At 37.1% G+C, this 18,159-nt stretch overlaps 1 protein-coding gene across 1 annotated transcript in view; it reads right to left on the bottom strand.

The window, feature by feature from the left end:
• Nucleotides 1-4,479: 4,479 nt before the first annotated feature.
• Nucleotides 4,480-18,159, bottom strand: part of PPP1R2 (protein phosphatase 1, regulatory (inhibitor) subunit 2) — a 29,732-nt gene continuing 16,052 nt past the window's right edge. Inside the window, exons 3-6 of the mRNA XM_006869415.1 lie at nt 17,538-17,615; nt 16,817-16,911; nt 8,015-8,188; nt 4,480-4,678 (exon numbers count right to left, since the gene is read on the bottom strand). Coding sequence (XP_006869477.1) covers nt 4,641-4,678; nt 8,015-8,188; nt 16,817-16,911; nt 17,538-17,615 — 385 coding nt within the window. The 3' untranslated portion in view covers nt 4,480-4,640. The remainder of the gene's footprint in view (nt 4,679-8,014; nt 8,189-16,816; nt 16,912-17,537; nt 17,616-18,159) is intronic.

Below are 18,159 nucleotides of genomic sequence, written 5' to 3'. Positions count from 1 at the left end.
CAGTGCCCAGTCCTGGGCCAACCTCACAATTGTTGCCTCGCCTGAGCCCAGCGATGCTGCCACTTTGTCAATCCATCTTGCTGGGGGTCTCTGAGCCTCCATCTTACCAAACATGATATCCTTCTCCAGCGACTGGTCCCTCCTGACAGTATGTTTTAAGTAGGAGAGATGAAGTTTGGCCATCCTGACCTCCAAGGAGCACTCCGGCTGTACTTCTTTCCAACACAGATGTTTGTGCTTTTGGCAGCCCATGGCACTTTCAATATTCTTACCACCATAACTCAAAAGCATCAATTCTTGTATGGTCTTTCCTATTCACTGTCCAGCTTTCACATGGGTATCAGGTTATTGAAAATACCACAGCTTGGGTCAGGCACACCTTAGTCCTCAAGCTGACATCTTTGCTCTTCAACACTTTAAAAAGGTCTTGTGCAGCAGATTTGCCTAATGCAATACATCGTCTAATTTCTTGACTGTTCAAAGCGAGAGGACTTATTTACTGATGAAGACCAAAGAACAGTCTTCAGTATGGATTGCATCTCAATGTAAAGAAAACAAAAAATTCCCATTGGCAGAACTCACTTGGCAGACTATTAGAAAAAAAATTCAGGTTGGGCAGTTGAATTAAAACCATGACTGAACACTTGCCAAATCCACCCTCAACTTACCTACTCTCAGCATTACCTCCTCCAAATAATTCCTCAAATAAAAGACTGGATGAGTCAAATCCAAATTTAAAGCACTGTAGCCAAGAAATACACTGCCAGGGCAGTTAACCAAGGCGTGGTTATGTGAGCCACAGATCAGAGACACTTGCTATCTGCTCTTATTTTCCCAACGAGCTGCAGATGTGCTTATCAACAAGCCACACCAAGAGTTGGTGGGGATGTTCAAGACGTTTTGGGAAACTACTTAGAGAAGCAAGTCTTGGAGCAATAGTTCTATCAATACAAACCACAGCAGTTCATGACCCACATCAAGTTGCATCAACTACACCCTCATCTGGTCCTGGATACATAGTTTACAGTTTTTTTGCATAAATTAGCCCAAATTAAAGTCCTATGCTTGGCAAATCACATGCAATCCATAGACTTGTGCATCTATTGCTACCATACCTTCTCTCTTCTATCCTCCAGAAGGAAGTTCAACTTTCATATCACTTATAAAGTGCTGGCAATACATACTACTCTGCAGAGTTGTTGTCAGGAATGGATCTAAGGAATCCAACTTAATGCTGAGCAAGAATGAATAAAAGGTTCTCCATAAACGGTGGTTGTTGTTGTTAAGTGCCATTCAGTAGGTTCCAATTCAGTGACCCTGTATAGGGTTTCTGAGGAGCAGCTATTGAGTTTGAATTGTCGACCTTGCAGTTCAAACTGACTTTGAGGTTGAGTGCTTATCCTACAGCGCTACAGAAGGACTCCATACCCATAAATGGTATATATTGATATTATTTCTACTACAAACTCACAAAACTAACTACTTTTCCATAATGTGGTCCAAGATCCACTCCTGGCCAAAGGAATATGGTCTTGAGATAGCTGGGCAGCAAGAAAACACAATCTAAACACAGGCATATTGTTGTATTTTATTACTTAAATGGAAAAATTGTAAGAAAAACATTTTAGCAGTCTAAGGAAAAACTGTATTGCACTTTTAAAAGCTATTTTTATAACAACCCATTTACACACAAGTTGGTGGTAGTGTGCTGTGGAATTGGTTCTGACTCTAGAGACCCTGTATGGGTTTCTGAGGTTGTACATCTTTACGGCAGCAAAGTCTCATATTTCTTCCGCGGAACTGCTGGTAGTTTTGAACTGCTGACTGTTGAGATTAGCAGCACGACTCATAATCACTACACTACCAGAGCTTCTTATTTATACATGAGACGGATATTAAAGATCCACCTCTGTTGAATCTCAAATGGAATAATGAATAAATAGACAAGATAACATCGAAAGAGTTAATAAGAGGAGGTGATATTGATAAAAGTATACAGTAAAATCTATTTTGGCTAGAACATTCATGTAACTTTCCAAAGGAAAACTTAACTTGAATCATAAAGGTTCATTTACTGTATAGTCTAATACTACATCAAGTCATGACTTGGAAACATTTTTACTTGATGACAAATGACCAATTACCTAAAATCCTACTGAGCATGTTACTTGGTATATCTTATTTCTCTGGGATAATTTCTACTCTCTGAAATCAGGAATGTCAGTTTCCCTGTAATTTAAGTTTCAAGAAATAGTTCATAGGAAAAACAACAATCACTTGTTTAAAAGTCTTACTTTTCCTCAACACCCATGGAAGCAGCAGTCAAGAAACCAACATATTGGACTGGGTAAATCTGCTGCAAAAAGCCTCTTTTAAAGTATTAAAAAGCAAAGATGTCACCTTGAGGACTAAAGTATGCCTGATTCGAGTCATGGTGTTTTCAATCACTTTAAATGCATGGGAAAGCTGGATAATGAATAAGGATGATGGAAGAATTAATGCATTTGAATTATGGTGCTGGTGTAGAAAACTGAAAACACCATGGACTGCCAGAACAGACAAATCTATTTTAGAAGTACAGCCAGAATGTTCCTTAGAAGCGAAGATGTTGAGACTCTGTCTCTTGTACTTTGAACATGCTATGAGGAGGAACCAGTTCCTGGGTAGAACACTATGCCTGGTATAGCTCTGGTCAGTGAAAAAGAGGAAGACGCTCAAGGAATTGGGTTGACAAAGTTACTACAACAAGGGGTTCAAGAAAAGTAATGATTGAGAAAATAGAGTAGGACCAGGCAGCACTTTGTTCTACCTAAAGTTGCTATGAGTCAGAACCAACTCAATGGCACCTGATAACCTTCTTATTGCATAGCAGTTACTTCTACAAATAAAGAGAAGCGGTATACTTTCTGTGAGAGCACAGACTGTGTATATACACACATACAGGTTTCATCCCTGAATCTCTTCATAGAGGTTGGATGACATTCTAAATTCAGAAAGCAGAGATAAACATTGTTGTTTTATAAACCAGTGAGCTTCATGAGAATAATCCACCTCAGTTCAGAAGTACTTTGCAGTCCATAGAAAAAAGAAAAAAAGACATTCTAATAGCAAAAAAATTCTCCCACTTTTTATTTATTTTGACATACTGATATTTCCATAAACTTGCAAGTGGAAGAAATGTTGCTCAGTAAAAGCCATTTCATATATACAATATACATAAATCATTTAAAAAGTCTGTTTATATAATGGATTCTTTTGATACAAATAAAATTTAAGATACAAATAAATTGACTAGAAATGAAACCATCACTAAACCAAGATACAGAGGAACTGCACTTCGTTTCTGGAAAAAAGCCAAATAATTCTTAATGTGTTAGAAGAATAAAGTTCATTTGCTATAGTATACATTGTCATATTCCCTTAAGGCAAGGGCTATTAGTTTTTTATATTAAAACATGTTCAGGCTTACTTCAGTGTACATTCAGGAACTATAATCATACCACTGGTTGCACACAATTCTCTCATCATGCAAAAACCAGTTTGTTTTCTAAGATCTAATTAAGTCAAACAATAAACTCATAATAGCAATGAAATTAGCAAGCTGTAAACCAGGGGAGGTGCAGACATTCAGAAGTTGAGCTGTACTTCCTGTCTATAGTACTGCTGTTACTTCATCTATTTTCTCCATAAATTAGAAAAGCTAGTAGGCATTGATGGTCAAAATAAGAATTTCATTGTTGTACCAATGACAGAGTTAAATGAGAGAAAGAAGCATTCCTAATGAATTGACAATCTTTAGGATACTTTATAAAGGTAAATAAATGTGTGTATGTGTGGAAAGGCATGGGAAACACAGGCAGAGGTAAAGACAGATATATAAATGGGAATAATACTAAGATAGTTACTTTAAAATGATATTTGTTTTTTAAAAAAAAAATGTATTTGAAATCTGCCTATTTATAGTGTACAAAAAAACAACAACAACAAAACAACACAGCAGACTTTATCATACAATAATTTATTTGTGGAAAAGCTAGTTTTAATGAGAAAAAGTTCAATCCTTTCCTTATAAACACAAAGAAACTCAATGAGAATTTAAAAGGTAGTAGACCAAGAAAATACAATCTCTTATAAGCCTTTTCAATTAAACAGACTACTCAAGTTGAAGACAAGTGTTAAGATACCTTTTAGTCTGATTCTTTATTGTCCTATACAACCTGTTGTTCCAACTTGTTTTTGATTAAAAAACAAAACAACTTTTTATAAGCGCAACCAAATCTAGGAGAAAATAAATTAGTACCCCTGCCCCTCCAAAAAGATAGTTTAACTTTTAAACCATAAAAAGCTATATCATATCTTATACAAATTAACCAGTGTTCTTATAAAAGTAATGTTGTTTTGGACTAATGACATTATGTTATATTTGTGAAGTACTAGGCACAAGAATATATGTATCAATTAGGCATTTTCAGTCTAATCAGTCTCTAAGGTTACCATTTAATTCTTGGCAATACAGTATAACTGGTATGTGATTTCAGTACTGAAGTCATGAATTGTACAGAACAAGAAGCATCGTTTGTATTATAGTTAACAGGGTTTGTATTTGACAATTGCAGTGTTGAACAAATCTCTTTTATGAACTATGATTTGTTTTGCAGTTGGTCACTTGTAGTAGATCCTGCAAAGACAAAATTAAAAAGTCAATATTGTGTATTTCCAACTTTGGAACTACCCAAGTTCCGTGCCATTGCGATGGACGACAAACATAAATATTCAAAATACAAACAAGGTAAGTTACCATTTCATACATGCTAATAAGAAAGAAACAGTATGTTCCCTAAATATTCTAAAGAGCAGAACAGAAACATCACTTGATAATGGAAAAAGTAGGTTTCAGGCTGAACATTTCTGTGAATAAATCATAGGTAGATAGATAGGATTTTATAATAGACAACTATTGTTAAGTGCCTTCAAGTGGATTTCGACCCACAGCGACCCTGTATAGGGTTCCCAAGGAGCAGCTGGTGAGCCTGAACCATCAACCTTGCAGTTCAAACTACTTTGCAGTCTGACGCATTTGGCACAGCACCACACCAGGACTCTAAGCACTAAAAATAAGCTTTACATTTATTATCTCAAAACTATAAGTAAGGTATGATGAGGGGAAGAAGGGGAGATAGTATAGGGGAGAAATCAAGACATTCCTGTTTTTTGTTTTTTCTTTAAACTGGTTTGATTTCATGTAATGGCTTTAGTTTATTTAATATGTATGTACTTATGTATAATACATTTCCAGGTTTTAAACGTTTATACCTAAATAAACTTGACTGTAACTTTACTTTCAAAACAATAACAACAACAAAAAGACTATAAGGTTATTTCTCAGTGTCCAAACATGCCACTTCTTCTATAAAAATAAGAACCAAACAGATGGGGACAGGAGAAGAACTTCAATACTCACAAAAGTAATGAGGTCCTGGAGATTTTGGGCAGGAGGATAAGTAAGGATTTTACTTCCTTAAGACTGTTATACTATCTTGCCTTCTTATCCTTTCAGACTTCATGATGCTAAGCTATCCTATGTAAAGAATACTTCATTTCCAATGGGGGGGGGGAGGTGAGGGGGAATCAGCCATGGCGCTAGTAAAAATTTCCATTGTCTATTATACTTAAATCAAATGAAAAAATATGTTATATGTGAAATCATGTTTTATAAGCAGAGATGGACAAAAGACCTGAGTTATTGTTTAAAAACCCATGACTGCAGAGAAAAAGAAAAGGAAAAGACATCCCTTTACTATCTGGCACAGAGGTGCAAGGACAAATTTTCAGTGTCAACTGAGGTTATTCCTAGTGTTTTGCTACAGTCACTAAGAGTTGATTCTATAAGTCTAAGTAGAAACTGGTGAAAAGTTTGAATCAAAGTAACACTCTGAACACATGAAAAGAAACTACCAAAATATAGGTAAATAAGGAAAATTAAGATCCCAGGGCAATTAGGAGATAAGTCACCAAAAAAAGTGTAATAGATATAAAAAGAGTGCGAGAACGAAGCTGTAAAACAACAGCATAAGTAGACATTTATTCAAGTTAAACATGAGGGGACTTCAAAAAAACTCAATAGAAAATATAATGGAATTTTATAACCAATTTTTTGAAGTCCCCTCACTTTTAGTACATACAATGAAATGAAAATGCTACATAAAACAGTGTAAAAGGCTAAAGCATAACATGGAATAACAAAAAAAACCTGTGATCTTGACACTATGAGACAGTGACTCATCAAGCTCTCGGAGACATCACTCATATTCATACCAGAACAATGCAGTAACTACTTTTCTAAGGTTTAATCATATTAAGCAAAACTAATAAAAGAGGAAGCTATACCTTCACTAAAAAGTACCACTTTGCAAGCACAAAGAATGACTAATGGGCACAAAAATTTCATTAGTAGTACAGAAGATTAACCTTCACTGAGTATCAGAGTAACAATTTATTACAAATAAATAAAATATATTTTTTATGAATCTGATCAAGAATTGCTAGGTTGCAGAGACTGCCAAAAAAAAAGAAAAAAGAAAAAACAAGCAATCAAATAATTTGTCCATCAACATTCAAAAGATTCTATACTGGAAAGATATGATGTACACTGGGCCTTAAGGGATTTCAAAACAAATTTTCCATATTGAAGATGTTTCTTTTTCAAAAGTTTAAACTTTAAATTAGATTGATGTGACTAATAAAATATGACCCAAAACAATGAAAACAAAATAGACATAAATGTCTAAAGACAAACCATTAAAACAGACCAAAAGTCTTAAACAATAAAAATATTATTTTGAAACAAGGGTTGGGATTTTAGAAAATTTTGGCATAGTAAATAAGTTATTTCAGCAAAAATTTCTGAGGTCCTTCACAAGTTAAAAGCAAAATAAAAGATATTATTTTAAGCACTAAGGATCACAAGTCCCTGGAGCACAGCATCATGCTTGGTAAAGTAGGTCAGCGAAAAACAGAAAGGCCCTCAAAGATGGATTAGCACAATGGCTGCACCAATGGGCTCCAACAAAGCAACAGCTGTGAGGATGGCAGACGACAGTGTTTTGTCCTGTTATACATAGGGTTGCTACGAGTAGGAACCAACTTGACAGTACCAAATGCAAGGTGGCTTCAAAAAGTTTGTGAAAAAAATTCCATTATCATTTTTTTGGGAATATGAAAATTTATTATCATTACTTTTCAACATCAAAATTTATGATGTTGGCCTTTCTTTCTTGCCTTTTGTATACGGCCAAAACACAGATGCTGACTACTCTGACTACCTTAAAGCAGACGCCAGGAATGCCACCAACTGCATGACCTTTGTGACCAAATCCAGCAACTACAACATTGTTTTCCTTGATAAAATTCAAGCAACCATAGTTGGGTACAAAGGCTGTGCTTTTCTTTCCATTCTTGATGAACTGGACTCTGACATAATTCCTAATGACAGAATTTGGCTGTTTGGCTTCAACACCCACTTTTCTAACACAATACCCTTTGTATGGGAAATGCCTCCAAAGGGGGTGGCTTTCAAAGCTGTGCCCAAATAAGTTTCTTTGTACTGTTTACCAAGGCATTTTTGGTTCTGTTGGTGGCTACAGAGCTTGCTGGCTGGCAGTATGAAGACCTCAATACTTGCCCATGTTGGCAATGCCAAGGCACCCAGAAAAAGAGCACCAGTCTCTTTTAATACAATTCTTACACAAACTTCTTTTGAAGCCCCCTAGTAACTAACAACAAGGAGAGCTCTGGTAGCATAGTGGTTACGACTCAGGCTGCTACCCTCAATTTCAGCAGTTTGAAACTACCAGCCGTTCCTTGGGAGAAAGATGAGGCTTTCTGCTCCCGTAAAGATTTACAATCTCGGAAAACCTATATAGGGTCACATGAGTCAGAACTGACTCCATGGCACAATACCACCATAACCACCAGTAACTAACACCAGAGTCTTGATATTTTCAAAACATCTAACCTTGATTTGATTCATCTGTATTCATCCTTTCTCCATCTGTAGCCTCTAGCATTTCTTCATCTTCATCCTCTTCATCATCATGCAGGTCTTTTGAAATTAATTGTCTAGCTAATTTAATATTCAGTCCTTCATTGTAGTGAAGCTTTCTTTTCATTTCAAACTGTCGCTTTTTTTCTATAAGATAAAATAAGAGATGCTTAGAGTCTTTAGCACAAGAATTATCAAATTACAGCCCAAGCCTGTTTTGTAAATAAGTATAAAGTTTAACTGGAACACATTCATGCTCATTCATAGTTACTTTTGAGCGCTGGTATGGCACTGTAGGATAAGCACTGGACTGGTAACTGCAAGGTTATCAGTTCAAACCCACCAGCTGCTCTCAGAAACCCTATACAGGCTCACTACGAGTCAGAACTGACTTAGCGACACTGACAACAAGAAGACTACTTTTATGCTCAATGGCAAAGTTGAGTAACTGAACCTAAAATATATGCTATCTGACGCTTTACAGAAAAAGTTTGCTGACCTCTGCTTGAGATGGTTCAAATTTGTATCTATTAAATAACAAGACAGATATTATTTGTGAAGAAAATTTGAAAATATGAAAAACGTATCCAGAAAAAGCTGTGAGGTGAAAAAGCAACCTATAATACCATATATACAATTTAACCAAAGGCAAACCCTGAAAGTTTCCCTGGTGGTACAATGCTCAAGCACTCAGCTGCTGAAAAGTGGCAGTCTGAACCCACTCAGCACATGGAGAAAAGACTCGGTGATCTGTTCCAGTAAAGATTATACAGCCAGGGAAACCCTCTAAGACAGCTCTACTCTGTCACACTGGGTTGCTAGGAGTCAGAATTAACTTGATGGCACACAACAACAAGCCTGTGTCCATGTGTGCACACACAAATACACACAGAAAATAAGACAATTGTTGTTAAGTGCTGTAGAGTTGGATCCGAATCATAGTGACCCGGTACAGGGTTTCTGAGCAGCGGCTGATGAGTTTGAACCACCGACCATACAGTTCAAACCAACCTTGAGGTTGAGTGCTTATGCTATGGTGCCATATCAGGACTCTAACAATTGTGGCTAATTCTGGGCCAAGGAATTATGGGGGTAATTTTAATTTTTCCAAGTTCTTATTTTTATTATTAAAAACAAATTTCTTTTAAAATGATCAGTATCCATTAAGAGACTGCCATGATTTCAAACATTTCCAGCTGAAAACATAACCTCAGGATTCCCCAAAATTTTAGAACCTAAAAATTTCCAGAAAAATTTTAAGAAAAACCTGTTGTAAAGACATGTAAAGTAATTTTAGATTATTTTTTTCTTTTATAGTCTTCATAATAGAAATATACAACTGGTAGAAATTCAACAAACTGATATTTTATTAATATATGGTACTTTGAAAAGCATTTTTATGAAGAGGAAATAATCATATGATTTAAAATTTCTTGGACCAGTAAAAAAAAAAAAAAAGAAAGAGGTCCACATAAAATTGCCAATTGTTTGTTCTGTCATTTAAGAGCATTAAAATACACTCACCATTGTTTTACTAAAGTATCTATAAAATATTTTAAAAATTAAACAAAGCTATATCTCAAAATAAGCATCAACCCTTTAAATTAGTTTTCAGAAAAAAATTCAGTACCCTTTCATTTTATTCTGATAGACACTAACGTCACAATTTCATTTTTCAAGTGAGTGGATTTTATTTCAAGTCTAAAGGCGATTCAAAGTACTTTTCAATATGACTTAATTCCCTAAATTTTTTTTTTTTAAAAAACCATCAGCTATTCTTATATTTTACAAACAGTTATGTGTAATTCATGTCACTACTGATCATTTTCAGCCTCTACTGGAGTTAGGACAGGGGAAGATCTGTCAACACATACACACTTGCTTCACAGCATCAGGATGGTGTCTGGCATTTCTCTTCTCCTCTACTTATAAATTAGTCTTCTGCAATCTATTTTGTTTTTTGAGGGTGGCTCATTGCGAAGGGAAGTGAAATAAAGAAAAGAATAAAAAGGCTAAATTCTCAGGACTAAATTTTTACTGATGTCTTTCAAAAATAATGGTTCTACAAGTTCTGGCGTGATGCTGTGGGTTAATGCTCTGGACTGCAAAGTCAATTTGAACCGCAAGGTTGATGGATCAAATTCACCAGTTGCTCCTCAGAAACCTATATAGGGTTGCTACGGGTTGGAACCAACTCGACAGCACTGAACAATAATAGCAACAACAACAAATACCTAGGAGTCCTGGCGTGGCACCATAAGATACGCATTGGGCCACAAGGTCAGTTTGAATCACAAGGTTGGCGGGTCAAACATACCACCAGCTCCTAGGAAACTTATCAGGCTGCTATGAGTTGAAACTGCTTTGATAGCGATCGACAACAATAATAAAATTACCTCTAAATGCCATACATAAATTTACTAAAAAGGTAACACTTTTTATTGATACAAAAGTCACATATTCATGACAGAAACTAAGAAAACAAAACAAAAAAACAATTTTAATATCCTTAGTCCACAATTATCATTAACATTATTTTAAGATTCTAGATTTATTTCCAAATATATATTTTATAAAAGTTAATCATATAAAAGGAAATGTGGATAGGTCTCTTGTGATACAATGGTGAGTAATTGTTATCAGGACTGATGGTGAGGGTTGTAAATGTAAAGGTAGACATTTTGTGGCAAGGAGGGGAGTTATTAACTTTGCAGTCTAGGAGCGAAGGTCCCTGGGACTATCAAGGGAGAAGAATGGAGAGCAGGACCCTACCGAGAGAAGCAGTGATGCCTGAGATGGAGGCAGAGACGATGACGTGAAGAGATGGAGCAACTGGGGGCTTTAGACCCAGAGAGGGAGAGAGGCTATGTACTGACGACTGGGGGTAGGGGTTGAGGTGGGGGGGAGTGGCAGGCTTGTAGGATATATCCTGTGGTTGGTTGATGATGCATGGAGGGGATTGTAATGATGGCAATGAAACCATATACGATAGGATGAATGTAAAACTAATGATTCCCATGTAAACTATCATATAATCCACAATAAAACAATAAAAAAAAAAGTTAATCATATATTGCTATGTTGGTGTGTTCAGTGCTGCCAACTCATGGCAACCCTGTATATAGAAGAGTTTCTGAAGAGTGGCTGGTGTGGTGAGTTTGAACTGCTGACCTTGCAGTTCAAACTGACCTTGAGGTTAAGTGTTATCCTATGGTACCACACCAGTACTACATATATAGTTATGTTGTTGTTAAGTGCAGTGGAGTCGGTTCTGACCCATAGTGACCCTGTATAGGTTTCTGAGGAGTGGCTTACGAACTTGAACTGTTGATCTTGTGATTCAAACCGACTTTGCAGTCCAGTGTATTAACCTACATCACCACACCAGGACTCGATAAATCGCTATGGTGGTGTGGTGGTGGTAGTAGTGTGCCGTGGAGCTGGTTCCGACTCCTAGCAACCCTGTATAGGGTTTCCGAGGCTGTAAATCTTTACGGGAGCAGAAAGTCTCATCTTTCTCCCAAGGAATGGCTGGTAGTTTCGAACTGCTGCCCTTGAGGTCAGCAACCTGACTCATAACCACTACGCTACCAGAGCTCCTTATATATTGCTATAGAGACTGTTTTTCTTTTTTCACTCAAAATACAGTAATGGCAACCCTAACATCCCCAGTTTACCCAGGGCCATTTCAGCTTATGCCTACTGTCAGATGTAATCATTCAGATGTAACTTTTTAAAAATGCTCCAGTTTAGACAGTAGTAACATAGATGAACTGTGAGGTGCAGAAAGCAATTTGGCCTTTGTTCTCAGTTCCTGAGTGAGAGCAAGACTACCCTGAGGCTAAAGAGTGGAGGCTGTCCAGACCAAGAAGGATCACCTGGAGGCTTCATGTGGACAATCATGACCATGTGGGAAAGGTAATAAAAGTCCTAACCTAAGGCTCAGATGAGCTTCCCAGTTGGTGAGAGCTTCCTGTTTGGTGAGAACATGTGCTCTTGGGAGGAGGATGTGTTCCTTGGGAAGGAGACGATCCACATTTCAACTTTCTCAGACATTACCCTACATGTCTCTTCATTTGTAATCTTTCTGGTTGTCATAAACCTGAAGTTGTAAGTATTGTTACTCTCTGTAAGCTTCTGTGAGTTACTTAATTATTGAGCCCACGGAGTCCTGGTGTGGCACTGCTGGACTGAAAGATTGGTCTGAACCGCAAGTTTGGCGGTTCAAACTCACCAGCTGCTCCTCAGAAACCCTATACAGGGTAGCTATGTATAGAGGCTATCGAGGCTGTTTTTCTTTTTTCTATGTATAGAACCAACTCAGTGGCATTTAACAACAAACAACAACATTGAACCCAAAGAGGCAGGTGGAACCAACAGGTCAGAACTTGAGTGTGTCATGTAGACTACCAACCTGGCTGGCATCCTGAGGGAATAGTGGAAAACCAGTTCAGAAACTGTGACCAGTTGAGGTGTCAGATGGGCTCTCCAAGCTTGTAGTTGGCACGTGTGTATTTGGTAGAATGGTTGTGTTTTTCTAACTTGTGAGCTGACCTAGTCTAGGTTAGGTGCACGGAAGTGAACTATTATATGGTCTTTCTAAGAAAAATCTTGTAATGTCCACAAAACAATTGACTGGAACTATGGTGTGGCACTGTGGGTTAATGTGCTGAATTGCAAAGTCAGTTTGAGTCACAAGGTTGGTGGTTCAAGAGCACCAGCCACTCCTTGGAAACCCTCTACAGAGTTGCTATGAGTCGGAAACAACTCGACAGCACCTAACAACAACAACATGCAAATAAGGTATATAAAATTCTTGCAGGAACTGAACAACTATGCAAATAAAGTATCTAAGGCCTGCCAAGAGGATTGGTGAGTTTTACTATCAGGTTAGGCTTAGAATTAATGCCACAGAGACTTGGGGCAGGAAATGAACCTCACTACCATCAAGAAGAATTAGTGTGGAGCTCATCCTTTAGATGCAGAGTCTCTGGCACGAAGAACCTTCTACATCCAGGAAAGAGTGAGTGCTGTACCAGCTCTGAGACAGAGGGCATGAGAGAGCACACATGGCAAGAATCAGGAGACCAGCACCAGATGGATATGGAGGGTTCCCTGGTCTGCAGACCAAGGTAGCAGTAGGCTTGCCAAGCCACTGAGTGACAGAACCAAGCACTTCGCGCAGGCAGCTTCTCAGCAGAGTGGGGTGCTCTGGGCACTTACTAGTGGAGCTAAACAGCTATAACATTTGATGGAGGTCTGCCTGCCTGCCTGCCTACCTGTGGATATAGCCAAGAACAGGCTAAGAGGTTGGAAACTGTCCTGACTGATGAACTTTATCCTGTCTCCTGAGCTGTTTCTGTTACTTCCAAATAGATCTTGATCCTGAATTGCAGCCTGTTACTTCTCTAGTAACTCTGTATTTCTGAGTATGGTCTGTGAGTTCTGTGTGGCTACTGCACCCAGTCACTGAACCCAGCCAAGAAGAAGAGTGCTATGGGAGGAATGGCAGAATTGGCAAAAAGGTTGGAGAATGGAGGTATGTCTGACCTTCATATCATAGGAATTAATTTTTGGCTGATGGTGATTCTCTTAACTTAATTGCTATGCTTGTTCAAGGATTTCTGATTACCCCTTTCAAGGTGGCTTCAAAAAGTGTGAGGAAAAATGAAGTTAAAAGATAATATAATGGATTTTTTCCATGAATTTTCTGAATCCCCTTCAGTTATTAAACTAATGTGTTTCATATAGTGCATCATGATTCTTTAATGGGTCACAGGAAGTATTAAAAGGAAGGAAGGACAGAAGGAAGAAAGAAATGAAATAGAATAAATTAGAATTAAAGGGTAAGTAATGTCCTGGTGTGGCGCTATGGGTTAATGCGCCAGACTGCAAAGCCGTTTGAATTGCCAAGGTCGGCAGTTCAAGCTCACCAGCTTCTCCTCGGAAACCCTATACAGGTCGCTATGGGTCAGAATCGACTCGATGGCACTTAACATCAACAACGTTTTGTGAACTTTTAATTTCGTAATTGCATGTGTACATGTACACAGAGTGAGATTTACTTTGAAATATTTGAAAAACATTGGATTAAGCTCTGGGAAACTAAATTGCTAGATCAAAAGGTACATACTTTCTTCTAAAGCTTTTGGTGCACATATTACCACAATGCCCTCCAGAAAGGCACTTTACATGGCCCATCAATAGTGTACAGAAATCTACTTCTTTTACCTTCACATCAAAAGAGAAATTACCATTTAAAATTTTTTTTTATTTATCTGAAAGGATAGTACCATGATTCTATTTTAAGTTGTTTCTTATTCACAGGATTTATATTAGCAGTATTTCTCTTTTGTGCATTCTATTTCCAGTAGAAGAAAATCATTTTTTTCCCAATCCAACAAATACTAACTAGGTTTTACTTATTAATTGGTCTTAGAATATTTAAAATATATAGCTCCCTATTAAGAAATGAGGAAACTGAGTGTCGGAGATATTAAGCAAATTAGCTGACATACCTGGAACAGATTTAAGTATGACTCAAGAGCCAATATTCTTGTTATAATTTTTTTTCATGTAGAAGTACCAGGTCACAATTACAACTTCTAAAATTGTTACACATTCACAAAATAACCTTTGAGTGCTTACTACATGCCAGGTACATTTTCATGGAGATACTTTCTTTCACTGAAGTTTACATTCTAATAGAGAAGATGAACATTTTAACAAACTTTAAAATGTTTTGAAGAAAACAAAACAAGGTAATGGGATACTGAATGGTACCTTTTAATTACATTAGAAAGAAAAGATGTTAAAAACTGAATAATGCTTCTTTCCATTTATAGCTAAAACTATGATAAAAATTATGCAAAATTAAAACTATGATTTTCTCAAATATATGTACTTAATACTCAAATGACTTTATACAATATATACTTTACATAGTGTCTGGTTATAACTGACTAGGCATGTTAATGAGCTTATTTTGTAAATAGACTGATTTTCTAAGAATTTCTACTGTCAATAAACACAATAGAATTTTTAGACATAATTTGTTTAAAGCAATAAGCACCTATAAAAAGTCAGTAACTTTAGTAGTGGTGACGTGGTGGTGGCTGTGTGCCGTGGAACTCTACTAGTGGGAACGGAATTTGTGAAATCAGAACTTGGCACATACCTCCCCCTGCTGGCAGAATCCTGGAACCACAAGTGAAAACCAACAAGTAGGATTTTAGGTTAACAATAAATTCTCTGATCTCAATAGATCATGGTTTTAGAGAGTAATGAGGGAAAAACCTCTAGAAACAATTTCTACTCGGAAACCTTTTCAAGGGTCGCTTGAAAAGGTATACTTTGGAAAACAAGAGAGGTAATCAATCACTCGTTTTTTCTGTTGATTTGGTTCTGAGTTGTTGAGTCAGTTTTGACTCGTAACGACACCATATAGGGTTTTCGAGAGTGGGTGGTGGATCTGAACTGCCAACCTTGCAGTTAACAGTCCAATAAATATAACACCACTTGAGCAACATATGGTATATGTAAAATTTATCTTTTCCATAACAATTAAGCACTTACCACTTGTTGAGCAAGTTTTACAGTATGAAGTTTATAGGAAAAATTAGTAAATCATATTTTAGCAGCTAAACATGACAAAGATCTTGACAGCTGATTAATAAATATTAGGAGCCTTAATTCTAAAGTTTCTGAACTTGTATACAGTACAGGTCATCCCCATATTTCAAGGCTTCAAGTATATTACTGCTTTATTTTCTGTCTTGTGTTTTTAGGTGTGTGTGTGTTTCCTTCAATCTTTTTTTTTTTCTATACAAAGACATGCTTACTTGTTTTTCATTTTAAAGACAGCTGAAAATAAACTATGTACAGATTTGGAAGACCTTGTGGCACAGTAGGTTCAGCAGTTACAGTCCACCAGCCACTCGCTGGTAGAATGATGGGCTGTCTGCTCCTGTTAAAGATTCACAGTCATAGAAACCCTAGGAAGCAGTTTACTTTGTCCTATAGAGATGCTATGTTGGAACCAAGTTGATGGCAGTGGGTTTCGTTTGGGTGTGAGATTTATATTCACACAGTTCAACCAGTAAAATCTCTTTCCTCTCTTCACCAACTACTGTTGCATGTGGTGGTGGTGGTTATGTGCCCTGGATGGAGTCAGTCCCGACTCATAGCGACCCTGTATACGGTTTCCAAGGCTGTAAATTTTGTGGCAGCAGAAAGTCTCATCTTTCTCCTACTAGTTAATGCCCTAAGTGTATATGTGCTCTATAGGCTATGAGACCCTCTTCCAGTCCTGTTAAAGAGGGGGTTCAACTTTCTGTCCTTTCCTATGACACTGCTGCTCTTTCAATGAAAGACCTTAATTAGCAAATAGTTTACTTGGTAAGTTTTATCACTGTTTAAAATAGCACGAAAGCACCAGCAATTGAGAAATTCGTTTTTATAGCTACTCACTTGAAAATCAGCCAGACACTTAATGGTTCTAAATTATTTACTTATTTATTGAGCATATGCTATTTACCCAACACTAAAAAGTACCAAAGAAGGAGCAGTTACAAATCCTTTAAATAATAATTTCTGAAATACTTAAAATCAGTGGGGGAAATGATTATACAGTAAACCCATACAAGTAAAACCTTTACTATACAAACACTTATCACCACCCTCCTACTTCTCAAGGACAGCCAATCTCCAAATAGTGGCTATATCATAGCAAAAATTATTAACATAATGACAAAAGCAGTAAAGGAAATGAACTACCTTGCTCTTCAGGTGAGAGGTCACTATCTTCCTCCTCACTGCTTTCTTGCTCCTGAACCCGATACTTTGGCTCCAAGCCTTCAGCAGCAGATAATCTACACAACAATCATTACACAGAAATCAACGCTGTGATAGTCTTATATTACTAAAGTATTGTATTCAACTTTTGAGTATCACTCAAACACCTAAACATCACTGCTATGCTAACTATGGCCTGATGAGGAAAATGACAGGCAAAAGAGTGAGAATGGTGGTGGTGGTTATGTGCCGTGGAGTCAATTCCAATGCAAAGTGCCCCTGTATAGGGTTTCTGAGGCTATAAATCTTTATGGGAGCAGAAAGTTTCATGTTTCTCCTATGGAAGGGCTGGTAGTTTCGAACTGCTGACCTTGAAGTCAGCAGCCTTAGTCAATGAATAACAAAGGATGAGAATTTCTGCTTTATTAATTTACTTATTCTCTCACTTTTATCTTTCAAAACCCAGTTGGTAGGATGCTAAAAATTCACAGGAAATTGACCACATCTCAGAAAGCTAGATTAAAGTACTTTAATCTTCCTGCCACCTGTATAAATTGACTTTAAGGAAGAAATAAGACAAGAAATTTGGTATGAAAACCCAAGATAAACATGTTTCTTACTATACAAATAAAGCAAAACAAAATGTCTTTAGGCACAATGAAAAACCAGCAAAAGTGAATTCCTTATAGTCATCAGTACTTACTTCTTAGCTAAGATTTCGGGAGTCATGACTTCAGTGGTCTCTGAATCACTCAATGCATCTTCATCATCACCAATCATACTAGGATGACAAGCACATTATAATTAAAACCTGACACAAAACTTTACAGGCAGGCAGAAACACAAGATAGAGAAATAATGTTCTTTTGACCAACTAAAACTATCAACATATTTATAGGTCTGTTGTCAGCTTTGAAGTTTAATTTAGTTCAACTGCAAATATTCAAAGGCATAACAGCACCAATCAAGAGATACCTCTAGTTGATAACCATAAAATTACTGGAAACATTAATCACCTGAAAGAAAACTATGAAGTTTCAATGATTTTACCAAGTATAAAGGACAAATGATAAAAAAAAAAAAGATACACTGTCTAGTTTCAGAATACGTGTATTTGTACATAGAGCTCTGGTGGCGCTGCAGGATACACACTGGACTGCTACCTGTAAGAATGGCAGTTCAAACCTATGAGCTGCTCCTTGGGAGCAAAATGAGGCTTTCTGCCCCTGTAAAGATTCAGTATCTCCAGAAGACCTATACAGGGTCATTCTGAGACAGACTCAACTTGATGACAGTGGGTTTGGTTGTGGTATTTGTACATCAAC

The sequence above is a fragment of the Chrysochloris asiatica genome, unplaced genomic scaffold, assembly GCF_000296735.1.
Source record: "Chrysochloris asiatica unplaced genomic scaffold, ChrAsi1.0 scaffold00130, whole genome shotgun sequence".
NCBI lineage: Eukaryota > Metazoa > Chordata > Mammalia > Afrosoricida > Chrysochloridae > Chrysochloris > Chrysochloris asiatica.
This window is presented reverse-complemented; position numbering and strand designations above follow the sequence as displayed.